General features: G+C 39.5%; 1 protein-coding gene across 4 annotated transcripts in view; it reads right to left on the minus strand.

The window, feature by feature from the left end:
- LOC126251357 (trifunctional purine biosynthetic protein adenosine-3) overlaps window positions 1-22260 on the minus strand; it is a 100100-nt gene that overhangs the window by 28754 nt on the left and 49086 nt on the right. For all 4 annotated transcript variants that reach the window (XM_049951731.1, XM_049951730.1, XM_049951732.1 and 1 more), the window contains exons 11-13: window positions 16037-16235; window positions 14886-15137; window positions 1022-1225 (exon numbers count right to left, since the gene is read on the minus strand). In XM_049951731.1, the coding sequence (XP_049807688.1) occupies window positions 1022-1225; window positions 14886-15137; window positions 16037-16235 (655 nt within the window). The remainder of the gene's footprint in view (window positions 1-1021; window positions 1226-14885; window positions 15138-16036; window positions 16236-22260) is intronic.

Consider the following 22260-nt stretch of genomic DNA (forward strand, 5'->3'; position numbering starts at 1 on the left):
GGTCACTTCTTCAGAAAGGAAAGGGAGTGCTGTAACTACCAATTCTGTGTGTGCACCACTTCACTGTTCGCATGTGAACTTTGTGCTTCACTCAGCGACTAGTGGCCACTCGGTCTGCTAATACGACAGCAGTTGCACATTCAGTTGTGCCCCCTGCTGGATCTAATGAATATATAGGCCAGAGTGCAAGCCTCCACCCGCCACTTGTGTATACCTAATTGTGTTGTACGTTGTCTTCCACATGTGTGTACTGTACGAGCAGTAAATTGCAGTGTTCTTGGGTTAGAACAGTTTCAACTTCGTGAAGATGTATTTGAGACTGTAGTCTGGAACACAGAATTGTGTGTAAGTGAATTATCGATTGTAGGAAAACCAGAAAAGGAAAGGTCAAACCATTTGAAATGTGGTATTACAGAAGTATGTTGAAAATTAAGTGGACTGATAAGGTAGGAAATGAGGTAGTTTTCCAAAGAACTTGCAAGAAAAGAAATATGTAGTAAACAAACTAAATGATGGTATAGGATTGCAGGACATGGATGATTAAGTATGACTACAATGAAAATGAAAGAGAGGTGGTTTGGACATGAATCCACATAAAAGAATGGCAAGCATACCAATGACATACTTTGCGATATCAAGAGACGAAAGAAGATTGAGATACCAACCTAGTGGAAAGTGGGTGATGACACCAGAAAACACACTGGAGCAACATGAATGCTTATAGCTGAAGACTAGATGAGGCCTTTTCATCCAGAACTGAATGTTGAATATATAGTTCAAACTAAGCCCACCAAAATTAATTGCAGTAGCCAGATATCAAGAAAAATATAAGCAGCCAATGAATGTTTTAAAAACAGAACCTATTAACTAATTTTACCAACAAATTACCTTATCATTTGATGAGCAAATTTCAACTCATTCATAATTATGAAACTATCAGTTTAAAAAAATGTAACAGCACAATTCCTAGGTAAATATAGTTTTGATTAATTGTGAAGTAAGACTGAAAATCACTGCCTACCTGCTGCTGCTATCCAACCGAAGACAGGAGGTATTTCCCAAGAAGCAGCATCCAATCTTACTCCAGTGCCATCAGGCAATACACGGGGTATATTTTCAATCAGCCCACCACCTGTTATATGAGCCAGAGCTTTGACTTTTCCACTCTGTAGTACTTTCAGCAAGCCCTTCACATAAATTTTTGTTGGTGTTAAGAATTCTTCACCTATAATGAGACAATGACATTCACTAAAATTTTCTGTCATACCTTGCTACCAGTTTGATATAGAACTGCAGTTGATCATTAAACATTGGAATGGGTTCTATCAAATATTACAAGTTTAAGTTAAGTCTTTCAGGGCAAGGCTACTGTTGTAACATTGTACAGACACAATATCAGAAGTAACACCAAACAAGTTTTATTCTGTTCCACATGGAGAGATTGATTGTAACACTGAACAAAGTATAGAACAGCACAAAGTATCATAACTATACATCACACCAATAAAAAGTCTCTTAGGTAAATCTGCAATAAGCAAGTAAACATAGGTGAGGCTGAGGGCCCAGGATGCCAGGCTTATACTGGGCTGTTGTGCACTTGGTATGGCACTTGCTGTGCCGCTTGTCCAGGTTGTGAGGCGACCTCTCAACACCAGCCGTTGAGGCACTTAGATCGCACACTATTTGGTTACATGAACTCACACTATAGGATTACAACAGCAACCAATTGTGTACTGTGGATTTGGATGAAATTTTTCACACGTCAGACCTTTGCTGCACCGAATGTTGTAAAAAAAAATGACCAACTTTAGTAGTTCTTCCACATAAAATGAATAAAATTATTTATATTAAAATGCTGATAGTTTTGTCAAAAGGATATTTTATCTAATGAAGGAAGTTTTCGCAAGATGAACAGATAGACTTAACCTTTCAGAGCATTGTGCACTCACCACTAGTCTATGAGACTAGATCACCAAGCAAGTGTAGTTATTGGGATTTATATACCACATAAAACTATATCAGTTTTCTTAAAAACTTTTGAGAGTTTAATCAAAAGCTGAAATACAGGTCTATTTTTTTAAAAAATGAAACAATGGAAAATCCAAGATGGAATAATGACAATATTACGAAAAGATAGTTGCTACTCACCATGTAACAGAGATGCTGAGTCACAGATAGGTACAACAAAAAGACTGTAAAACAAGTTAAATTTGTTAAATGATTAAAGCCTGTGCAAAATTTCATCCAAATCTGCAATTCACAGTTCGTATCCCTCCCTTGTCAGTTACAAATGAAGATAAAATGTGTAGAGTAAAAACAAAGAAATGGCAGCAGTTGAGTTTAAGATGTTGACAATTCAATTCATGCAGTCATACAACAATTGTTACCAGAAAAAAAACCATGAACGGGCATGACAACATGAGAAGAAGAGAGGCATACAGTTTAAAAACATTGCAAGAAGGAAACTCGCTACATTATTATTAAACACATTGAAGCATTTATGAGGAAGTAATGATACTAAAAGTAATCTCATGAAGAGACACACTGATTTGAGAAAATTTTAAAATAGCAGATAGACACAATGGCTGACCAGTACTTATCTCCAGGTGTTGCAGATAAACAAATTCAAATGTTGAGCAAACTGTAGCTAGATTTGAGAACTGTTAGTGCCTCTCTCTGGGAGGAAAGAAGTGTAGGTTTGTGAAGGAACAAACAATAAATCGGTTCCCTCTAACCCTGTGGTCTGTCTGATCCATTTTCCTTTCAAACCTTTCCTCATCTATCCCTCTTTCCTTACCAAGGAAGAAACTAATGATTGCGAAAGTCAGGTATAGTTACTTTTCCTGCTGAATACGTTTATGGCGTGTGTTATAACACAGAAAACGCCATTTACTTTCACTACGTAATATTTTATTGGCACACGATAAATCAAATAACAAAGAAATAGATTTTGACTATCACGGTAACAGTCATGACGAATATCTCACACCAACTAGTCAACAACCAAAGTAAGTAAAAACAAACTACAAAAAAGCAAAGATATTAATATTTTCTGGCAGTTCTGCCACAGAGCGTCCCCCCCCCCACCCCCACCCCCACCCCGAGGAGTGCGGAGCGCATAGGAGGAGTGATGAGGAGTAAGTGATAAAGGGAAGGTAAACATTTAAGGCATGACGTAATCTTGAAGTCTGAGAGGTGGCCGTACGGTGCGGCCAGCACGGGTGATGGCAATAGGGGTAGGAGGATTCGGGGAAGATGAAGGAGAAGGGGGGGTTACTCTTATAAATAAAACATTATTGGAGTCTACATAGGCTGAAATGTCATTTTGTGAAGTACCAGGAGCCACATTGAAGCGCTGTAATAGCTTAATGTCTTTCTGGTCAGATGGCACAGAATTGTTTTGAATTTCAAATAAAAAAAGAAAAGTGTCCACAAGTTGTATTTTTATAGAGTCCACATCATAGTCACTCAAGTTCACTTGAAACACTAGTTCATTACTGCTGGCACTCGGAGGCGTGAAGTACAGAAGAGGGGGGCCTTGACTTGCAGATAGTGTTTGATTAGCTTGTGGAGAAGGGTTAGGACAGGCCTCTGAAGTTTCTTGCAAAACAGATTCATTATCGTGTGTGTTGGTGTCGTTAAGGATCCTTGCTGGTTTCAATTGCTCAATGGACACGACAGATGGTTTGTTCTTAAAGAGGATCGTATAAGTATTTTCAAAGCGTGACAGGACCCGGTATGGGCCAGTGTAGGGTGGAGCAAGGGGTGGATGCACAGCGTCTTCTCTAAGCATCACAAGAACTGAGGTGTGGGTGAATGAAAACCGGAGGGGTAGCATGTGATCGAGGTTGCGGAAAATGTAACTTGGTGATATGCTGTCGAACCTGTCGTACCAACTCGGGAAGTTGATCCTCGGGAAGTAGAGGAGGATCATCAAGAAAATCCGCCGGAAGTGCGAGGTTTTCTCCGTATACCATCTCAGCAACTGACGCTTTAAGGTCTTCTTTGAAAACCGTCCTCAACCCTAAAAGGACCCAGGGGAGTGCCTTAGTCCAAGAGGAAGAATGACACATGAGAGCGACCTTCACGGTACAGTGCCATCGTTCTATTAGGCCGTTAGACTGCGGGTGATAGGCTGTAGTTCTGAATTTGTTGATGCCACACACTTGACAGAGGCGATTAAACAGATTAGATTCAAATTATCTCCCCTGGTCTGTGGTAAGTAAAGTAGGGCAACCAAAACGAGAAAGCCAATGGTGGACAAAAGCGTTAGCTACAGTGTCGGCCGTAATGTCCGCGATGGGGATAGGCTCAGCCCAACGTGTGGTACGATCTATCATGGTCAGTAAGTAACGGAAATTGTTAGATATTGGTAATGGACCTACAATGTCCAAGTGGACATGACGGAATCTACCTGAGGGCACAGTAAATTTGCCTAATGGGGGCTTAGTGTGTTTGTGTATTTTGGCTCTCTGGCAAGGTATGCATGCTCTCGCCCACCGAGTACAATCTCTTTTTACATAGGTCAAACGTATCTCTCTGTAATGAGGCGCGTAGTTGCGCGAATGCTCGGGTGAGCGAGATTGTGGATTGTGTCGAAAACATCTTTCCTAAGAGCTTTAGGGACTATAGGATGAGGATGACCTGTTTTAATGTCACAATACAAAGAGCAATCATCATTAGGGAAGGGAAGTAGGGCAATTTGTAAGGAAGTATCAGAGTCAGAGAGAAGGTGCTGTATCTCTGGGTCGGATAGCTGGAGCTCGTGTAAGCGGTGAGGATCAATAGCTGTCTTCAGGGAGGACAGGCGTGACAGGTAGTCTGCTGCAACATTGTCATTACCCCTGATATATTGAAAGTCTGAAACATATTGTAATACTAGAACCATAGGGCGGAACCTTCTGGGTAGTACATCTAATGCTGGTTTGCGGAGGGCCTCGACAAGGGGCTTGTGAACTGTGTAAACTGTCACAAGTCGGGCTTCAATATCTGTACGAAAGTACTTTACGGCCTCATAAATGGCGTAAAGTTCACGATCAAATGCGGACCACTTTCTTAGCATTTCGGTGAGCTTTTTTGAAAAGAAACGCAAGGGTGTAGTGCCTGTTGGTAGGGTCTGTTGCAAAACTGCACCAATGGCATTATCGCTAGCGTCTGTGGTTATTGTCAGGGGGGCGTCAGGGTGAGGGTGAAACAGGGTAATAGCGTTCACTAAGGCGTACTTAAGCGAGTCGAAGGCTAGCTGCATGGTCTGATCCCATTCTATGTGTCTGTCACCTGTGGTATTCTTTCCCTTTAAGGCCTCAGTGAGAGGGGCTTGAAGAGATGCCGCATGTGGAATGTGGAGTCTAAAAAAATTTACCATTCCGAGGTATCTACGTAACTCTTTATAGGTTTGAGGGAGGGGAAGGTCAAGTATTTGTTGTACTCTATCTGAGGTGGGACGAATGCCCTCATTATTGACCAAATGTCCCAGGAAAATAACCTCTGGCTTCTCCAGTTGGGATTTGTCATGATTAATCTCAACTCCGTGTCGTGCCAATCTATCAAAAACCTGTTGGAGGTGTTGTTTGTGTTCCTCTGCAGTTGTGGAGAAAATAATAATGTCGTCTAGGTAGGCATAGCAAAAATTAAGGCCACGTAGAATGGTGTCAATGAATCTTTGCCACGTCTGAGCGGCATTCTTCAATCCATAAGTAATAAACAAATATTCATATAGTCCAAATGGGGTGATGATAGCGGTTTTGGGGATATCTTCTGGGTGCATCGGAATCTGATGGTATGCCTTTTTGCAGTCTAACACAGAGAAAAAGTTGGCACCGAACGTGGATTGTGAAAAGTCGTGGAGGTGTGGGACAGGGTAGTTATCAAGTATTGTTCTAGCTTTAAAACGCCTATAGTCTCCACAGAGTCGAAAGGAATTGTCCTTTTTGGGAACGACATGTATTCGGGAAGACCACGCACTGTCCGAGGGGCGGACTATACCCAAGCGTAAAAGTTCATTAATACATTCTTTGGCAGCGGTAAGTTTTTTTGCATTGAGGCGACGGGGGCGAGAACGGACAGGCGGTCCCTCAGTTGTGTTAAGCCGGTGACAGACGCCCGTAGTAATGGCCTTGATTTTGTGAATAGGTGTGGCCGAAATACGTGGAGGGACGCAGGAAGGCGCGACGTTATCGTAGGTGCGCGGTAAGTATGAAAGGTAACTAACCTGAAACACATTATCATTGAACGGTAGTTCAGTGAAAGCTGCACTGTTGTCCGCGGAGCTGCGCAACAGCCGGCAGGGTTCCATTGACTATGGTGTCACTGCACGAAGGAATCATTGAGCGGCGTCGCCTGTAACAGCTGTCGCCTCTGTGTTTTGATGAGAGGCGGATGGTGAAACGCAGGGTGGGGGGTTGCTGGGTGGTTTGCCGTCTTCGTTGTCCGGGTCGTGGCAGGCGCTACTGTGGCTGCGTATAAATAGCGGTGCGGTATGCAGGTCCCGTGTAGTTTCATGCGTGTTATTACTTTTAATCTTGATCTCCTCTCTAAACCCACACAATTCATCAGTCAGGGCATCACAACGTTGAAGTAGCATTGCATTGTCTTCAGACAGTTGGTCGATTTCAAGGCGTTGCGTAACTAAGTTCACTACGGCAGTTTTTAACTCCTCAGATAGAATAGAAACTGTCTCTTTGTCTTGTTGACAGGATGTATTTGAGCTGCATTTTGTCGGCGTGGATGGGGAAAATCTCGCCGAAAATTTTTGTTTAAAATCCACTGAGCAGAGGGCAGGTGTAATTAAGTCCAAAGAAAACTTATGAGCAGTTAAGAAGTCCAATCCTAATACTGGCTAGTCGATTTCTACTACTGAAAATGTTCATTCATAATTATGTGTATCATCGAAGTAAATGCGAAGTTGCGTTATACCATAAACCTTTAATGAGGAATTGTTGGCTCCTCTGATTTGGTGAGGCGAATGCTTGATTGTAGAAGTGACCATTGAACGTGGAATGACGCTCACATCGGCACCAGTGTCAACTAAAAACCATTTCTGGGAAGCTATATCCTGGATATACAAATGTCCGAGAGAATAATTCGGAAGTACTAGCCTGCGATCTGTTAGGCGACTTGACGTCACAGTGTGGACCGGTTCACCTATAGCGGCCCGCCGTGCATGTTTGGGCGCATTGCACAAGGTGAGTGGCAATTCCTGGCCGTATTACCGTAAACGGAGTGATATCAGCAGAGAGGATAAACCTGCTGATCCTGTGTTGTTACCGGGTAAAGGATGTCACTTGAAGCTGTGGTATGGGATGGTGAAGGACGGTGTGGAATCTGGTGCTCAGCCAGTGTTCTCTGTCTGTTGTTTTGGAAAGATCAGCGTCTGCCACATGGGGGAGGCGTAATATCGAGGGGGACACACGTAGATAACTTTCTTCTGTTGATTATCTTATACGCGGCGTCGGCCAGCAATAATTTCACTTGTAGAGGTTCCCGGTCGTGTGATAGGAGCTGCAGTTGGATAGCTTGCGGCAGCTTTGCAACCCAGAAAGAAAGTAAAGCTTCATCTGGCATAGTTTTGCTATCGAAGACTGCTCTGATACGTCGCCACCGTTGTGAAGGAGTCGAGTCTTTGAGATGTACATCTCGCAATATGTATAAAACAGACTCTTGCGTAGCCTTAGCTAGACATTCGCAGATCTGTTGTTTTGCCAATGCGTAACGATTTGCGGGGACCGCCGACAGCACTAAGTCCTGTACCCGTCCAGCGTGGTCCTCTAGGGCATTAATAAGTGCAATAAATTTAGTACTGTCTGAATCAATGTTTAGGGCGGTGAATATAGTCTCTGCCAAAATAAACCACGTATGCGGATTGTCCATCGTGAACCTTGGTAATTTAGGAATATTCTCACTCTTGTGTTGTGGATGTAACAGATATGATAGCACAGCGGACGGGAGTGGCAGAGTGTTTATGAAGCTGTCACTCGCGGCGTTCGCGACAGCTGGTGTAAACAAGGCTGGCGTGGGAAGCGCGGCAGGCGCAGCCGGGGCTGTGGAAACAATCGGGGTGGGACGACTGTCCAACCAGTAATTGTTGTCACTGAAATTTGTACCCATCTGTTTTGGTAGTGAGAATGTGTCCAAAACCGATTTATCAGCAATATATGGGGAGTTCCAAGTGATCTGCGGGCTCGAAAAGTCTGTGAGGTTCATAGTGTTGGGGCACTGTTGCACACTACATGTCACAGGAGGTTGTAAATACGACGCACTGTGAGTCACAAATTTAGGCACAGCACTCATGATTGGTTTGTTATAGACGAACATAGAAAAAGATTTCATAGCAGGTGATATCACTGACAATGTTGAACGAGTCCACAACGGCATTGTTGATGACGGAGGAAACTCCACGGCGTTGTACTTATCTTCCAATTTTATCCCAGTTGTTGGTGGCGTTGTGTGTAGGAAACCGTGGAAAGGCAGTGAAGAGGCACCATTAGTATCATATTGTAGTCCGAAAGGAGCGGAAGGTGAGCAATGTGGAGATATCGAAGTAAACGGCCACATTGTCGAATGTTGCACGTCGGAGTCACCAGTATGGCGTGTGATAAACTTATAACACAGAAAACGCCATTTACTTTCACTACGTAATATTTTATTGGCACACGATAAATCAAAACACAAAGAAATAGATTTCGACAATCACGGTAACAGTCATGACGAATGTCTCACACCAACTAGTCAACAACCAAAGTAAGTAAAAACGAAGTACAAAAAAGCAAAGATATTAATATTTTCTGGAAGTTCTGCCACACATTTAACGTCAGTAATTGGAATTACACTTCCTGAAGGGATGTACTGGCCAGACATTGTTTCCTTGTAACAAATGCAATCTTACATAAAATTTAAAAAAATGATATTGAATGAAAAAGAAAAATATATGTCAACATCAGAAGAATGTAAAGTGTTAATATTCTGAAAATATCTTTAAAGAAACAATGGCCATTGACAAAAAGGTAAAGCTCAAACTACATCACTAAAAGAAAAGGCATTGACAGAACAATACAATAAAGGGGGAAAGTAACAAAATAATGAATGCAACAATCATAAAAATCTAGTTAGAGTTAGGAGCACAGATGGTTTAAAAGAAAGTGGAGATTGTAACTTTACTTTAACTTGAGACTATATGGAGAATGAATAATAAGAATGGAATACCGAGAGAAAATTTCTAAAAGTAAAAAAGGTATAAAGTAGGAATTCAAACTTTCTTCTGTATTGTCAACCCACATATCAAAGAAGCAAAAAAGGAAATAAAATAAAGATTTAGGAGATGGATTACAATTCAGGGTGAAAGGATATCATGACACAATTAACACAGAGTTGCAGGGCCTGTTTAACAGAACGAAGAGTCTAAGGAGCACAGAAAATGGATCAAGAATAAACTAAAGAATGACAATAATACTGAGGATCAAGAGGGATGAGAAATTGTTGGCCCATGGACACTTCACATACGAGGGTTGTTTTTTAAGTAAGGGCCGTTCGCGCGTATAGTCCCGTAGTTCGCGCGGACGCCGCAACAAGCCACTGCGCCACTTGCCGGCATCCTTCCTGTTCACACTAATGCAAGTTGCAGCTCTGTAGCTGACATGTACACATCGCTGTGCTACCTTATAATGTTTACGATTATTGAATCGCCCGCCGCGTGTGAGATACGGTCAGTGATACGTTTTTTGACCACGAGAAGCCTATCAGCTGCAGAAATTCATCGTCAGTTAACAGAAGTTTATGGCTTGAATGCAATGAGTGAAGGTAACGTGCGTCAATGGGTTAGAGAGTTTAAAAATGGCCGTCAAAACGTCCTGACGAAGAACGCTCAGGCCGGCCCTCTGTGATCACTGATGATTTGGTGGCTGCAGTCGAAACAAAGATTGGTGAGGACAGAAGATTCACAATTTCCACTCTTTCTTTGGAATTTCCACAAGTTTCAAGATAGGTTTTGTACAAAATTGTGTCTGAAAACCTAAACTTTAAGAAACTGTGTTCTCGGTGGGTACCCAGACTCCTCACAGAGGACCACAAAGGGAAGAGATTTGCCACTTCATTGGACTTTTTGATTTGTTACGAGGAAGAAGGGGTGACATGTTGAGTCAAATTGTCACTGGAGATGAAACATGGGTATCCCATATCACTCCTGAAAGCAAGCGACAATCGATGGAATGGCGACACACAACCTCACCCGTCAAGGTCAAAGCCAAACAGACGCTGTCAAAGCGCAAGATTATGGCAACTGTGTTCTGGGACCGGCGCGGTGTTTTGCTAGTGGACTTTATGGCACGAGGAACGACAATCAACTCAGATGCCTACTGTGCAACTCTAAAGAAGCTCCGCAGAGCAATTCGAAACAAAAGGCGCGGCATGCTGACAAAAGGAGTTTTGCTCCTGCTCGATAACACTAGGCCTCACACCTCTCAAAAGACTCGGGATTTGATTGATTCTTTTGCCTGGGAAGTTTTGGACCATGCACCATACAGCCCCGACCTTGCTCCTAGCGATTTTCACCTTTTCCAGTACCTGAAACACCATCTTGGCGGACAGCGCTTCAATGACGACGATGAAGTGAAAGCGGCCGTGAACTCTTGGCTGTCGGAGCAGGCGGCCGAATTCCTTGAAGAGGGAATTAAAAACTTAGTTGTACGGTATGACAAGTGCTTAAATAAACAAGGCAACTATGTAGAAAAATAGGTAAAAGTGTGTAGAATCGGAAAATAAAAGTTTTTTTACAAAAGTATTTGTATCTTTTTTAAAAAATAAAAACGGCCCCTACTTAAAAAACAACCCTCGTACAAAACTGTTCATAATGACCTCATTCTGTTCATCCAGACTTTCTATCCCCTTTCCAAATTATACATAAACAACAATCCCAATGTCCTACAGCAGCTGGCTTCAAGGTTTCTGCTGAACAAATCTCAGCCATGGTTGACCAGCACTTCCAATCCATCACACACAGCCCATAATTCACACAAAAGAAATCAACCACTTCCTGGAACATCTCAGTATCATTCTCAGCCCCCTTCCACATGGAACCCTTCTTAACACTATCGATGCGATCTCACTCTAGACAAATGTACTGCATACAAATGGCCTCTCAGTGCTAGAACACTATTGCTCCCAACATCCTCCTGAAAGTCTTCCAAAAACATTGTTTATTTTGAAATTAATTCACTTCATTCTTACCCATAAATACTTCACCTTTGAACTCACAAATGAATAAGGGGAGAAGCCTTTATGGGAACCGGTTTGCCAACCTTTTCAAGCACCACATGAAAGAGGCATTCCTCAAGACACAAAAGGTGGTGCTGCTGGGTCAGAAAAGATTTAATAACAATACATTTGCGGTCTGCATGCATGGTGAAGAACTCCACCACTTTGTGCAACAGCTTTATTGCTTTTCCCAACTCAAGTAATATGATCCTTTTCCAAATCCAAAGTCACCATTTTTGATGTTGACTTCCACCTTACAGCTGCCCACATCCAAACCTCCATCCACACAAAACTCGTCAATAAACTACAATACCTATACTTTGGCACTTGACACCCTTTCAATATCAAACACTTCCTTTCAGGCTCAGCACCCAAGACAGAGTTACCTGCTCCAACACTGAATCATTCAACACTCTCAAGATTGATGGAGTTTTACAGAAGCTCAAAATGTATCACAAATTTCAATGCAAGATGACTTTAATACTTTCCACAAAGAAACTCTGTCTCAAAATCTGGCAGAAAATCCAAAGAGATTCTGGCTGTATGTAAAGTACACCAATGGAAAGACACAGTCAATACCTTCACAGCACGAACAATGGTGATGATACTGATGACTGTGCCACTAAAGCAGAGTTACTAAATATGGTTTACAATTACGAATAACTTAACTTGGAAAGATGACATACTGTTGTGGGTAAAGCGAACGAAAAACTACGATTTATTGCCAGAACACAGAGAAAATGCAACAGTTCTACTGAAGAGACTGCCTAGACTACGCTCGTACATCCTCTTCTGGAGTATTGCTGTGCAGTGTGGGATCTGCATCAGATAGAATCGACAGAGGACATCAGAAAAGTTCAAAGAAGGGCAGCTCTTTTTGCACTATTACAAAATAGGGGAGTACTGCCATGGATATGATACACGAATTGGGAGTGGCAATCATTGAAACAAAAGTGTTTTTTATTATGGCAGGATCTTTTCATGAAATTTCGATCATCAACTTTCTCCTCAGAGTGTGAAAATATTTTGTTGGTGCCCACCTACACAGGAGGGGAGTGATCATCATCAGAAAATAAGAGAAATCAGAGCTCACACAGAAAGATTTAAGTGTTTGTTTTTCCCATGCACTCTTTGAGAGTGGCACACTAGAGAAATAGCTTGAAGGTGGTTTTATGAATTTTTTGCCAGGCACTTAATTGTGAACTGCAGAGTAATCACATAGATGTAGAACACTTTCACTTCCAAACTTTCCTCTCTCACAAACACCTCACAGATTTTATTTGTAAACTCACTCATCCTCTGATAATACAGTTCCTGCTTTTCTTTTTCTTTTTAAGAGATTCATGCCTCTTGATGTCATACCACACATGGCTTGAATGACTCAACTAAAACAAGGCTATGACTTCCTCACACCAAGTGCTCTCTCCCAGACCAATATCTCTACATCAAGGTTTCTACAACAACAACAACAACAAAAAACAGAGTTTTCAAGGTTTATATGCTTAGAAATGCTCCTGTTGTAAAATCTATATCATGTACTCATCCACCAACACTTACTCCAGCCCCACTACTGGTAAATCCTACAATATCGAATGTAAAGCAACTTGCAAAACCACAGTAATGTTTATTGACTAATGCATGTCCACTGCACAGTGTTTTAGAGAGAAAAGACCACTTTAAACTGGCTGAGATCAAGAGTGGGCATAGAAGAACTGTAAGGCTTGGGGACACCCAGCACATTGTTGCTGAACATACTCTACAGCATTAAAAGGGGTCTGAGTGCCTGGCATATCATAAGGGTATTTGGACTCTTTCACATGATATTAGTTTTGCTGAACTCCAGAGATGGGTACTTGACACCTAACATATCTTTGTTCCACAACAACCTCCTGAACATAAAATCCCCCCTCTTTTTCATCACCATCACCATCATCATAATAATATTTATTTGTTTTATATCTTATTTAATTATCTTTTATTTCTTTAATCCCATGTCCTTTTCTATCTACTTCTTAACTCCACTACTCTGTATGGACTGTATCCGGTGATGCCTAAGGGCTGAGAAATGACATGACTGCCTGTCAGTAACGTTGGGCCTTTAAGGCATGTTCAGATGGTTTTTGTCTTTGTATGGACTGCACCTGTGTGGAGGCAGCCTGTGTCAATGGTGTGAGAGGGAGGTGACAGAAGGGAGGTGAATTAAAACTAACTTTTCACCATATTCTGGCATTAGGGTGTACATTGTCCAGGCTGGACTCCAGGGGCTTCCACCAGTTTCAGTTTTCACGAAATACGGGACCAGGCAGAAGAGAGAAAGGTGATTCAATCTGAACTAGTTGGTGGCTGGTCAGAGACAGTAAACATGGAGACTGATAGCAGGAGGTCATTTGCCCTGTCAGAAAGTTAGACACCAAGAGTGCAACTTCACTTTCTTCTGCTCCCCAAGACACAACCAGTAGCAACCAAATGACTCCTTCCTCAGACCTCACTATTGGCTAGTCAGTGATGTGGGCACTTTAGTGCATTCAACAGGGCACTGAAAGCATAAGCTGTCAGTAGCTTTTACCACAAAGAACTGCTGCTTTCCTGAAAGGCAGGCATTTGTGTCACATAGGAAGTGCAATAACTCATGCTGGAAACCTATGTCTGTAGCTTCTTGCAGTTACACACATGAAAGAAAATTTTTAACTCTCAATAACGTGTTGATGAATTACTCCCGATAGCTCAAACTGGCTAGGTCCACTGTACAGTTCATTTCATTTTTTTTCCTTCTTAATCCATCTTCACTTTTCGCTCTTTCATCAACTTTGAACTGAAGCTAACACAGTGCTTTACTATTTTTGACTTTCTCCTGTCTCTGAAGCCTACCCCTTTCATCTTTGTCTGCCCTCATCCTCACTACAGGCGGGTCCCTCTCATTCTGGGACCAGAATAAATTAAATTTCCTTTCCAATGTTTCCCAAACTACCCCTTTCCCAAAATTAGGAACAAATACTTCTTAAAGTTACAATTATTTCTTGAACATTTATATTAATAATTTTGCCACCTGAGGTTAATTCTGTCCTCATAATTTTATAGTTTTATGAACTGAATTTTCTTCTGATAAAACCCTTATCTTCTGTAAGCATTTTATATTATAATTCTCACATTATTGATCATGTCTGCTCTATGCTCTATGATCCTGTAAGTCAACATCACTGTCACCAAAAACATGGCAGTTGCCATCTGCTTTATCTTTGTTTCACCTTTCTTCACTCAAACTGCAAATATTCTCTATCGAGTTACATTCCATCCTGGATTTTCCACTGTTTGATCTCTATCAAGTTTCATATCTGTAGCATCTCTTCCTTTTTTTATTTCTAGTTCTAAATGGCAAAGAAGTAGAATGCTATTTAATGACTCATATTTAACATTATTTTACTTCTATAGTTGTCCATAAGGCATCCTTCACGATATGTCAACAAGTTGAAGTGTTAAATCAAAATGAACATTGTGGAAGTGTTGACTCATAGTCACAATGTGAAACAAAAGACAAGATTTAAAAAATGAAAAAAAATCCTAAGTTAGTACAGAATTTTAGATTCTGAAAGAAAAGACACAAACAGGCATAAGACTTTCTATTTCACCATGACACATACCATAACTCTTCCCTGTCTTGCTGAATGGTGCTTTGCTACTATATTTCACACCAAATCTTTCAACAACTTTCCTCACAAGACTGAATCCATTGCTATGAATTCCACTGGATGACAATCCAAGAACAATGTCACCAGGAATAATGGAATCCATCACTGGTAACAACTTTTTACGTTCGACTGCTCCTACAGCAAAGCCTGCCAGGTCATAATCACCTTCAGCATAAAGCCCCGGCATTTCAGCTGTTTCACCACCTGTGGACAACAACCAATGAATTGCTAACTGAAAGCTATTATTTATTTATTTATTTATTAAAAAGTCCATAGAAAGAATGAATTCAGTACACAGTGGCAGTCCTGATTTTTTTAAAAAAATTACACAATTTATGGACAAACATATAAATTTTGTGAGCTGCTTTATGATTATAATCAAAGAGCAGCTCTGCTATAATTATACAAGTCTTCAGAGTCCAGAATGGTTACTAGACGAGGATCCTTGAGATTTTAATGTGTAACAATTGGTATGGGCATAGTGTGAGTTTATGAGATACATGAAAATATTATGAAAGTTAATGCAAATGGTCAAGTACAAAAATATGTAAATTGATGAGATACCTGTCATTCTTGTTCCACAGCAGCAGGAATATCGTAACTTCACATATTTTTGCACTTTGACCATTTTCTGTAATTTAACTTTCAAATAACAGGTCTATCATTCTCTTAAGGACCAAAGCTCCTACATATTAAAATCTTGATCAGTTCTCTATAATAATCACCATCAATCCTGAAGATGGAATATTCATATCAAAACAAGCATTTCACATAAAAAAAGCAATAATAAATTTTGATGGTAAAATTTTGCAAGTTGTTATGCTATTTTACATTCCTCTTCAAAACTCTACCATACTTGATGTTTTCGGTCCCAGCAGAGGGACCTAAACATTCAGTATTCAAGAATTCTGAAGAGGAGTATGACATGACCAAACAACTCTAAAGATTATGACAATGGCCGCTAAAGCTTGCAAACATATACAACAGATTTTATTGTTACATTCAATTTAAACAATTACATAAATATGGCAAAGATATGTATCATAATAATCTTAAGATCTTTGAAAACTTTGCAGTTGGAAAAAATATTTTCTATTAATTACCAATGAGAGCACAATTTGCAAGGCGACAACCTTCAGCTACACCAGAAACCACTTGCGAAGCTACATCAACGTTCAGATTACCAGTTGCAAAATAATCCAGAAAGAAAAGTGGTTCTGCTCCTTGTGCAAGAATGTCATTTACACACATTGCAACTAGATCAATTCCAACTGTTGAGTGGATGCCACACTGCTGAGCAACCTGCACATGTAGTGGTGAATCACATTTGTTAATATCAAGCAATGTAATACATCCAATACATGCAAGTAACAGACCGAGATCCATCTACTCTAGAATACAATAAACAATAATTTTTTATTAAGTAACTGTATATTTACAGCCATGGCTTGACTTTTAGCTTACAATAATCATTATTTAATGAAGTTGGATATAATTTACAATGTAAAATACTGTAATGGAAGTTTTGTGCAGGTCTTTTAAAAACCTGCCTCCATAGACGTGTGTTAGCAAATCACTTCCCAGATTTTGGGAGGCCCCACATCAAATCTGCCTAGCAGATTACACGCGAGGGGTGGAGTGTGATCAGCCTGGATATGGTTTTCATCTGGTTTCCTGCAATCCAGTTAGGTGAATATAGGGCAGGCACCCACGTCCCACACCAGCAACGCATTTCACCAAGATTTAGAAAACATTCAAACACTTTTACGTGGAATAACACTAGACACCGACAGCTGGAGTACATAAGGTCTGTCTTGGCGAAGGGGGTACCAACAGGAAGGCTATCTGGCAGCCTTCTAACTACAATTTCCAAGCCCAATAATTAACATGTTGACCCTGTGAAGATATGAGGCAAAGGCTATGGAAAAAAATTGTTCAAAATGTAAACAGTTAATTCATTTCTGGTGTTCAGTGTCACTTGGAACACTTTTCTTTATAAGATGATAAAGCTTTAGTATGATAGAGATATGCCATTTGAGTAACAGCTATTGAAGGGAATTGGCGTGTATTTATATCTAATGAAAATTTACATATTTCAATATTATTTGTTGAAAATATTATTTTTTAAATTTAGCATTGGAAAACTTTTTATGTAAAAATGTTTGTGTTTTCTGCTAACCATTTCTGTCATGTGTAAATCCATCTGCACAAGTTTTTGTTCACTGTAAATCAGATAAATATTGATTATAATAATACTGAAAATATGATGCATTGTCATTTATTTAAGAGCCTATGTTAGGGCAAAGAAGAGAGCTTTTTGCTATTGGTAAATCTGTTGTGGTTGTAGATAGTTGAAGGTACAATTATGTCAATTAATGAACCAATTATTTATGAATAAATGAATAATTTAATAAAATTTGATTGTAAAAAGATTATTTGTTAAACTAAAATCTCTGTGTTCCAGTAAGAATACGAAATAACCCAAAAAAATCACCACAGCTTCTACAGTGAATAAGAATGATGTACAAATATAACAAATTAATCAAAATTAACATCCTAAATAATTAGTTATGTACTGTTTCCTGCTTAAAACCTTTTATCATTTGCAAGAAGCACAATATTATGGTGTGGATATTACAAATTACTACTAAACTAAATTTTTGCATTGATTTTCATCCAAACTGTTAGAAGTAGTATTACAGGTACGTAACAAAGTGTGTATACAATTTTCACACTAGAATATGATAAAGTAATTATACAGGGTGTATCATAATTAATGTGAAAAATGCATACTGTTGAAAGTACATGATACTAGACACAAACATAGGTCTGCAAATGAACCGTTTGTGAAATAATTGCGACTTTGTGTTTACCATTCTGTGTAAACGTCATTCTGTGTACAAATCAAATGCTGCTCTATAGTGTGATCTTTGTTTACATTTTCAAGAGGTGGAGTTGTAAGCAGAATGAATATGACAGTAGAGTATACAGTCAGAGTATCACTCATGTCAGCTGTTTGCAGAGCATCAGTTGTGTTGGTAACATGGAACATTACAGAAATGAGGAGTACACCTTTGAGAAACTGGAAACTTTGCACATGCTGTTAGGTGCAGGAAGGTCTGCACAAATTATATTTGTGCTTGAAGATGTAATGCTGCAAACAGTCGAATACTCTCCAGGAATGTAGACATGCAGACTTGCAACATAATTTCCTGGAATGAGCCATAGTAGTGGTTGGAAAATAATGCATTGCAATGCAATCTACCTGTATCACCTCCAATTAGCTCAGGGTCTTACTGAGGTGGACTATGGTCCTAGATTAAATTCTGTCAGTGGATGTAACAACAAGCTGTAAGCAACCTTATGTTTGACAAACATTTTATTTACAGATGAAGCAGGGTTCACCTGTGATGGTGTGTTTAATTATCACATTTGTGATCATCCAGGCTCCAATCCACATGCTGTGCACGAGTGTCCACATCAGTGACCTTTCTCACTGAGTCGATGGCTAGGAGTACTAGATGATCATCTTATTGGGCCACGTATGTTACCAAACACACTCAATGGACAGAATTACTTTCAGTTTCTGCGGCATTATCTTGCAGGGTTGCTCGAGGAAGTTACTTTAGAGCAATACCAGAGGACACACCACATACAAGATGGAGCACTGGCAAATGTTGCTTCTATGGTGAGATGACATCTAATACGCTGATATGGACAAAAGATAAATTGGGCCAAGAGTACCTGTACCTGGCCTCAAAGATCATCTGATCTGAATCATAGGGATTTCTGTGTTTGAGGCCAATTTAAATGTGTAGTGTACGCCATTCCCGTTAACACATTTGATGAAATGAAACAGAGTCTTGTCACTGCTTATAAGACTTTTGAAATGCTCCGTGCATGTTTAAAAGGATTTGAAACTCATTGCAGTGATGGGTACAGGCCTGCATCGGGTACAAGGACAACACTTTGAACACCTCCTTTAACTATGAGTACAGTTGTGCACTGTTGTGTTAATTCAAAATACCTGCACTCCCATCAAGGCATCTATAATACCTTTTTTTAAATGGTGTACAGAATAGTTACCTTTTCATAACACAGAATCAAGTCAGTGGTGGCCGGTAACCACAAAGTCACAATTATTTTGGACACAGTTCATTAGCTAACGTATGTTTACTGAGATATATGCATTTATGCTAGTAGTCACGATACACACTGTTACATATGTACCTGAAAACAGAACTAAACATATGCAGATGTTACGTATATAAATTGCATAAAATTATAATTTGTATGTACAATATTTCTTCTCCTTTTCCCAAGGAGTAGACGATTCACAAAGAAGTTCATGGTAACATTTCCCTGATCTATATGTCATTTTTATCATTTGATCAAACTTGTTTTGGTACACATGTAAAGTATCTATTACTCAAAAAAGGAAACAAACAAACAAACTCTGATTTCTATTAAATGGAGTCAAACAGTGGAATACATGCAATAGTATGGAGGAAAGCCAAGTAATTTACACACAAAAGAAGCAATGGACAGTAGATATAAGTATAAATCATTTACCAATAGCTCAAAGACGCACAATGTTTGTAATATAGTCTCATTTATAGTCTTATTTACATTAAATGCATAATACAAGCTTTCTGTCTCTGTCAGCCAATATATTTCAGTTTGATTTACCAATGGTTCTACATTTTCCTAAATTGGAAACTAATATAATTTTCTTATATTTTTTTCTAACTTAATGTCTCTGATGTCTCCATTTGACATTTTTTCTCATGAAAATTATGTGAAACAAGGAGAAGTCTTAGACTCAGCTGTAGGTAGGATACGAAACTGCCTAAAATAAAGCTGTTATTGCAACAGCTAATCTCTGGGCAGTAAGACACCCTTTTCCTTGTGCTTTAGTTTACTATTCCCTTCTAATTTTTCAGGAACTCCAATAATACCATAACATGTCCTTTGGCCAGCAGCGTTGATAATTTAAAATTTGTACTGTTGTGTGCTATATAACAACCTATAGTGTAGCCTTCATAATGCGTCAATGGAAAAATTTCAATAGACTGGGCAACAGAAACATTTTAAGTGGAAAAATGAGTAGTGAGACAATACAGTAAGCAGAAAAAAACAGCACAAAAAAAGTTAAATTCAGAAGAATGATAAATAGTGCTTCATTCAAAGTATGCTCCATCATTATTACACATTTTCCCCATCTTTTGGGCATTTTGTGAATTCCACGCCAGTAAAATTTTCCCCCTTTGCTGCAAACCATTCAGCGAGCCATTTTCTCGCATCTCTGTGTGAACCGAAGCACTGCTCTGGCAAGTGCACAACCCATCGATGCAATCAAGTGGTAATCATAAGGAAATAAGACTGGTGAGTAAGCTGCATGGGGTAGAACTACCCAGCTGAGTCTTCCAACGCGTTGCAAACCTGTTTTGCTGTATGTGAAGGAGCAATGTCATGAAGAAAAATGACTTTGTGTTGCCTCTTTTGGTATTGTGGCCTTTCTTCAAGCAGCAAATAGTTCAAATCAGTTAATTCTTGTTGGTAACGATTAGTATTAACCATTTCCCCAGGTTTTAACAGCTCATAATAGACCATGCCCCCCTGGTCCCACCAAACACAGAGCATTGTCTTTCTGCCAAAGTGATTCAGTCTTACAGTCAATGTGGATGGTGTGGCTGGGTCTACTCATGATTTTTTGCACTTGGGATTCTCAAAATAAAATGACTTCCTTTTGTACATGGCAAGCAAAATCTCACGAGTTTTTGCACTTTTCCATTTGCCTGTCATTCAACTCATGTGGTACCCACCTACCGGTCTTATGAACTTTTTCCATCTCTTGTAGCCAATTGGAAACAGCTTGTTGTCTAGTGCCCAACTGCTTGGTGAGTTGTTTTTGTGTTTGCAAATCATCTTCATTCAACAATGCTTCCAATTCCACATCTTTGTATTTTTTTTATAGTTTTCCATGTTCGTTGTTTGCAACATGGAAGTCACCATTTTTGAAATGCTGAAACCATCATTCACACATATCTTGCGACAGAGTACGTTCACCATAAACTTCTCGAAGTAACTGGTATGATTCAGCAGCAGTTTTATTCGAATGAAAACAGATAATTAATGCTCCCTGTGAATGCTCTTTGTTCGGTATAAATTTTGACATATTGAACACAACAACACAACTCTATTCACACACTTTTCCAATTTATCACTTGTGGGCATTTGTAACTTGTTAATGACACAACAAAATGGTGCAGTGTCAAATCTTTATAGCGCAAACTGCATTGGTGCAACATCTGTTGTCTGAAATCTGCATTTCATACTTGTACACCGGGTAGCTGTAGTTTTTGTATGCATACATGTTAACACATGAAGATAGGAGCCAATTCCAGGAGCATGTATTTATTATACTGGGCAAGAAACCAGTCACATTAAAATGTTAAGTGTTATGTTTCACACTTTACAAACAACATTTAAAATTATAACACAACTGCTACTGTTCTGCATACCAAAATATGTAATGATGTCAATTAGCGTTCATTAGGAATACAAAAAGTGCGAACTACTATGCTACACAAGAAAATTTTCAGTTCAGAGTGCTTCGTTTTAGTCACTCATCTTAACTCAAATATTGTAAAAAAATTATTAAAATGAGTGAGATAGAAAGAGTGATGATATTTTCAACTAAGAGAGAGCCACAATATTAAAACTCAGCATAACATTGTCAATTACATCAAGATGACAAATCTCTAAGTGGTAATGTCACTACATGCAGGGAGTTAAAAAACAGAACTCACCCCACATTCACCAATGTATTTTCTGTGAAAAGAAGTAAATGGAAGAAATGAAAGTCCATAACTACTTGTATTTTATTTACAGTTAGAAAATTAGCAAAGCTACTAAATCTGTAATGGAAATTAAACAAACATGAGGAGCAGAAATATTTTTCTTATCATACAAGCAACGTACTTAGCAACAAACCACGCCACATACAATTAACTGAGATTTTTCTTGAAAATGCTGGAACTGTCTGACAAAAGACCACAGTTTTCAAATATCTAAGACAGTGGATAACTGCACCAAAGCTACCTTATAAGAATGATGACAAAAACAACTATATTGTGTTATACAATTTCTAAATATAATCAGATAATGGAAAACATCAATATGAATTAAGCTGGGTTGCTGTTTACCACACTGAGATGGCAGTGAGCAGCAGAGAGGCACGGTCTACTTTTAAATGTTACTGTCTGCTGCTTAACACCTCCTCTGTGTGGTGAGTTAGTTTCTAAATACAAAGTAGCATATGCTG

Source organism: Schistocerca nitens, chromosome 4, assembly GCF_023898315.1.
Source record: "Schistocerca nitens isolate TAMUIC-IGC-003100 chromosome 4, iqSchNite1.1, whole genome shotgun sequence".
NCBI lineage: Eukaryota > Metazoa > Arthropoda > Insecta > Orthoptera > Acrididae > Schistocerca > Schistocerca nitens.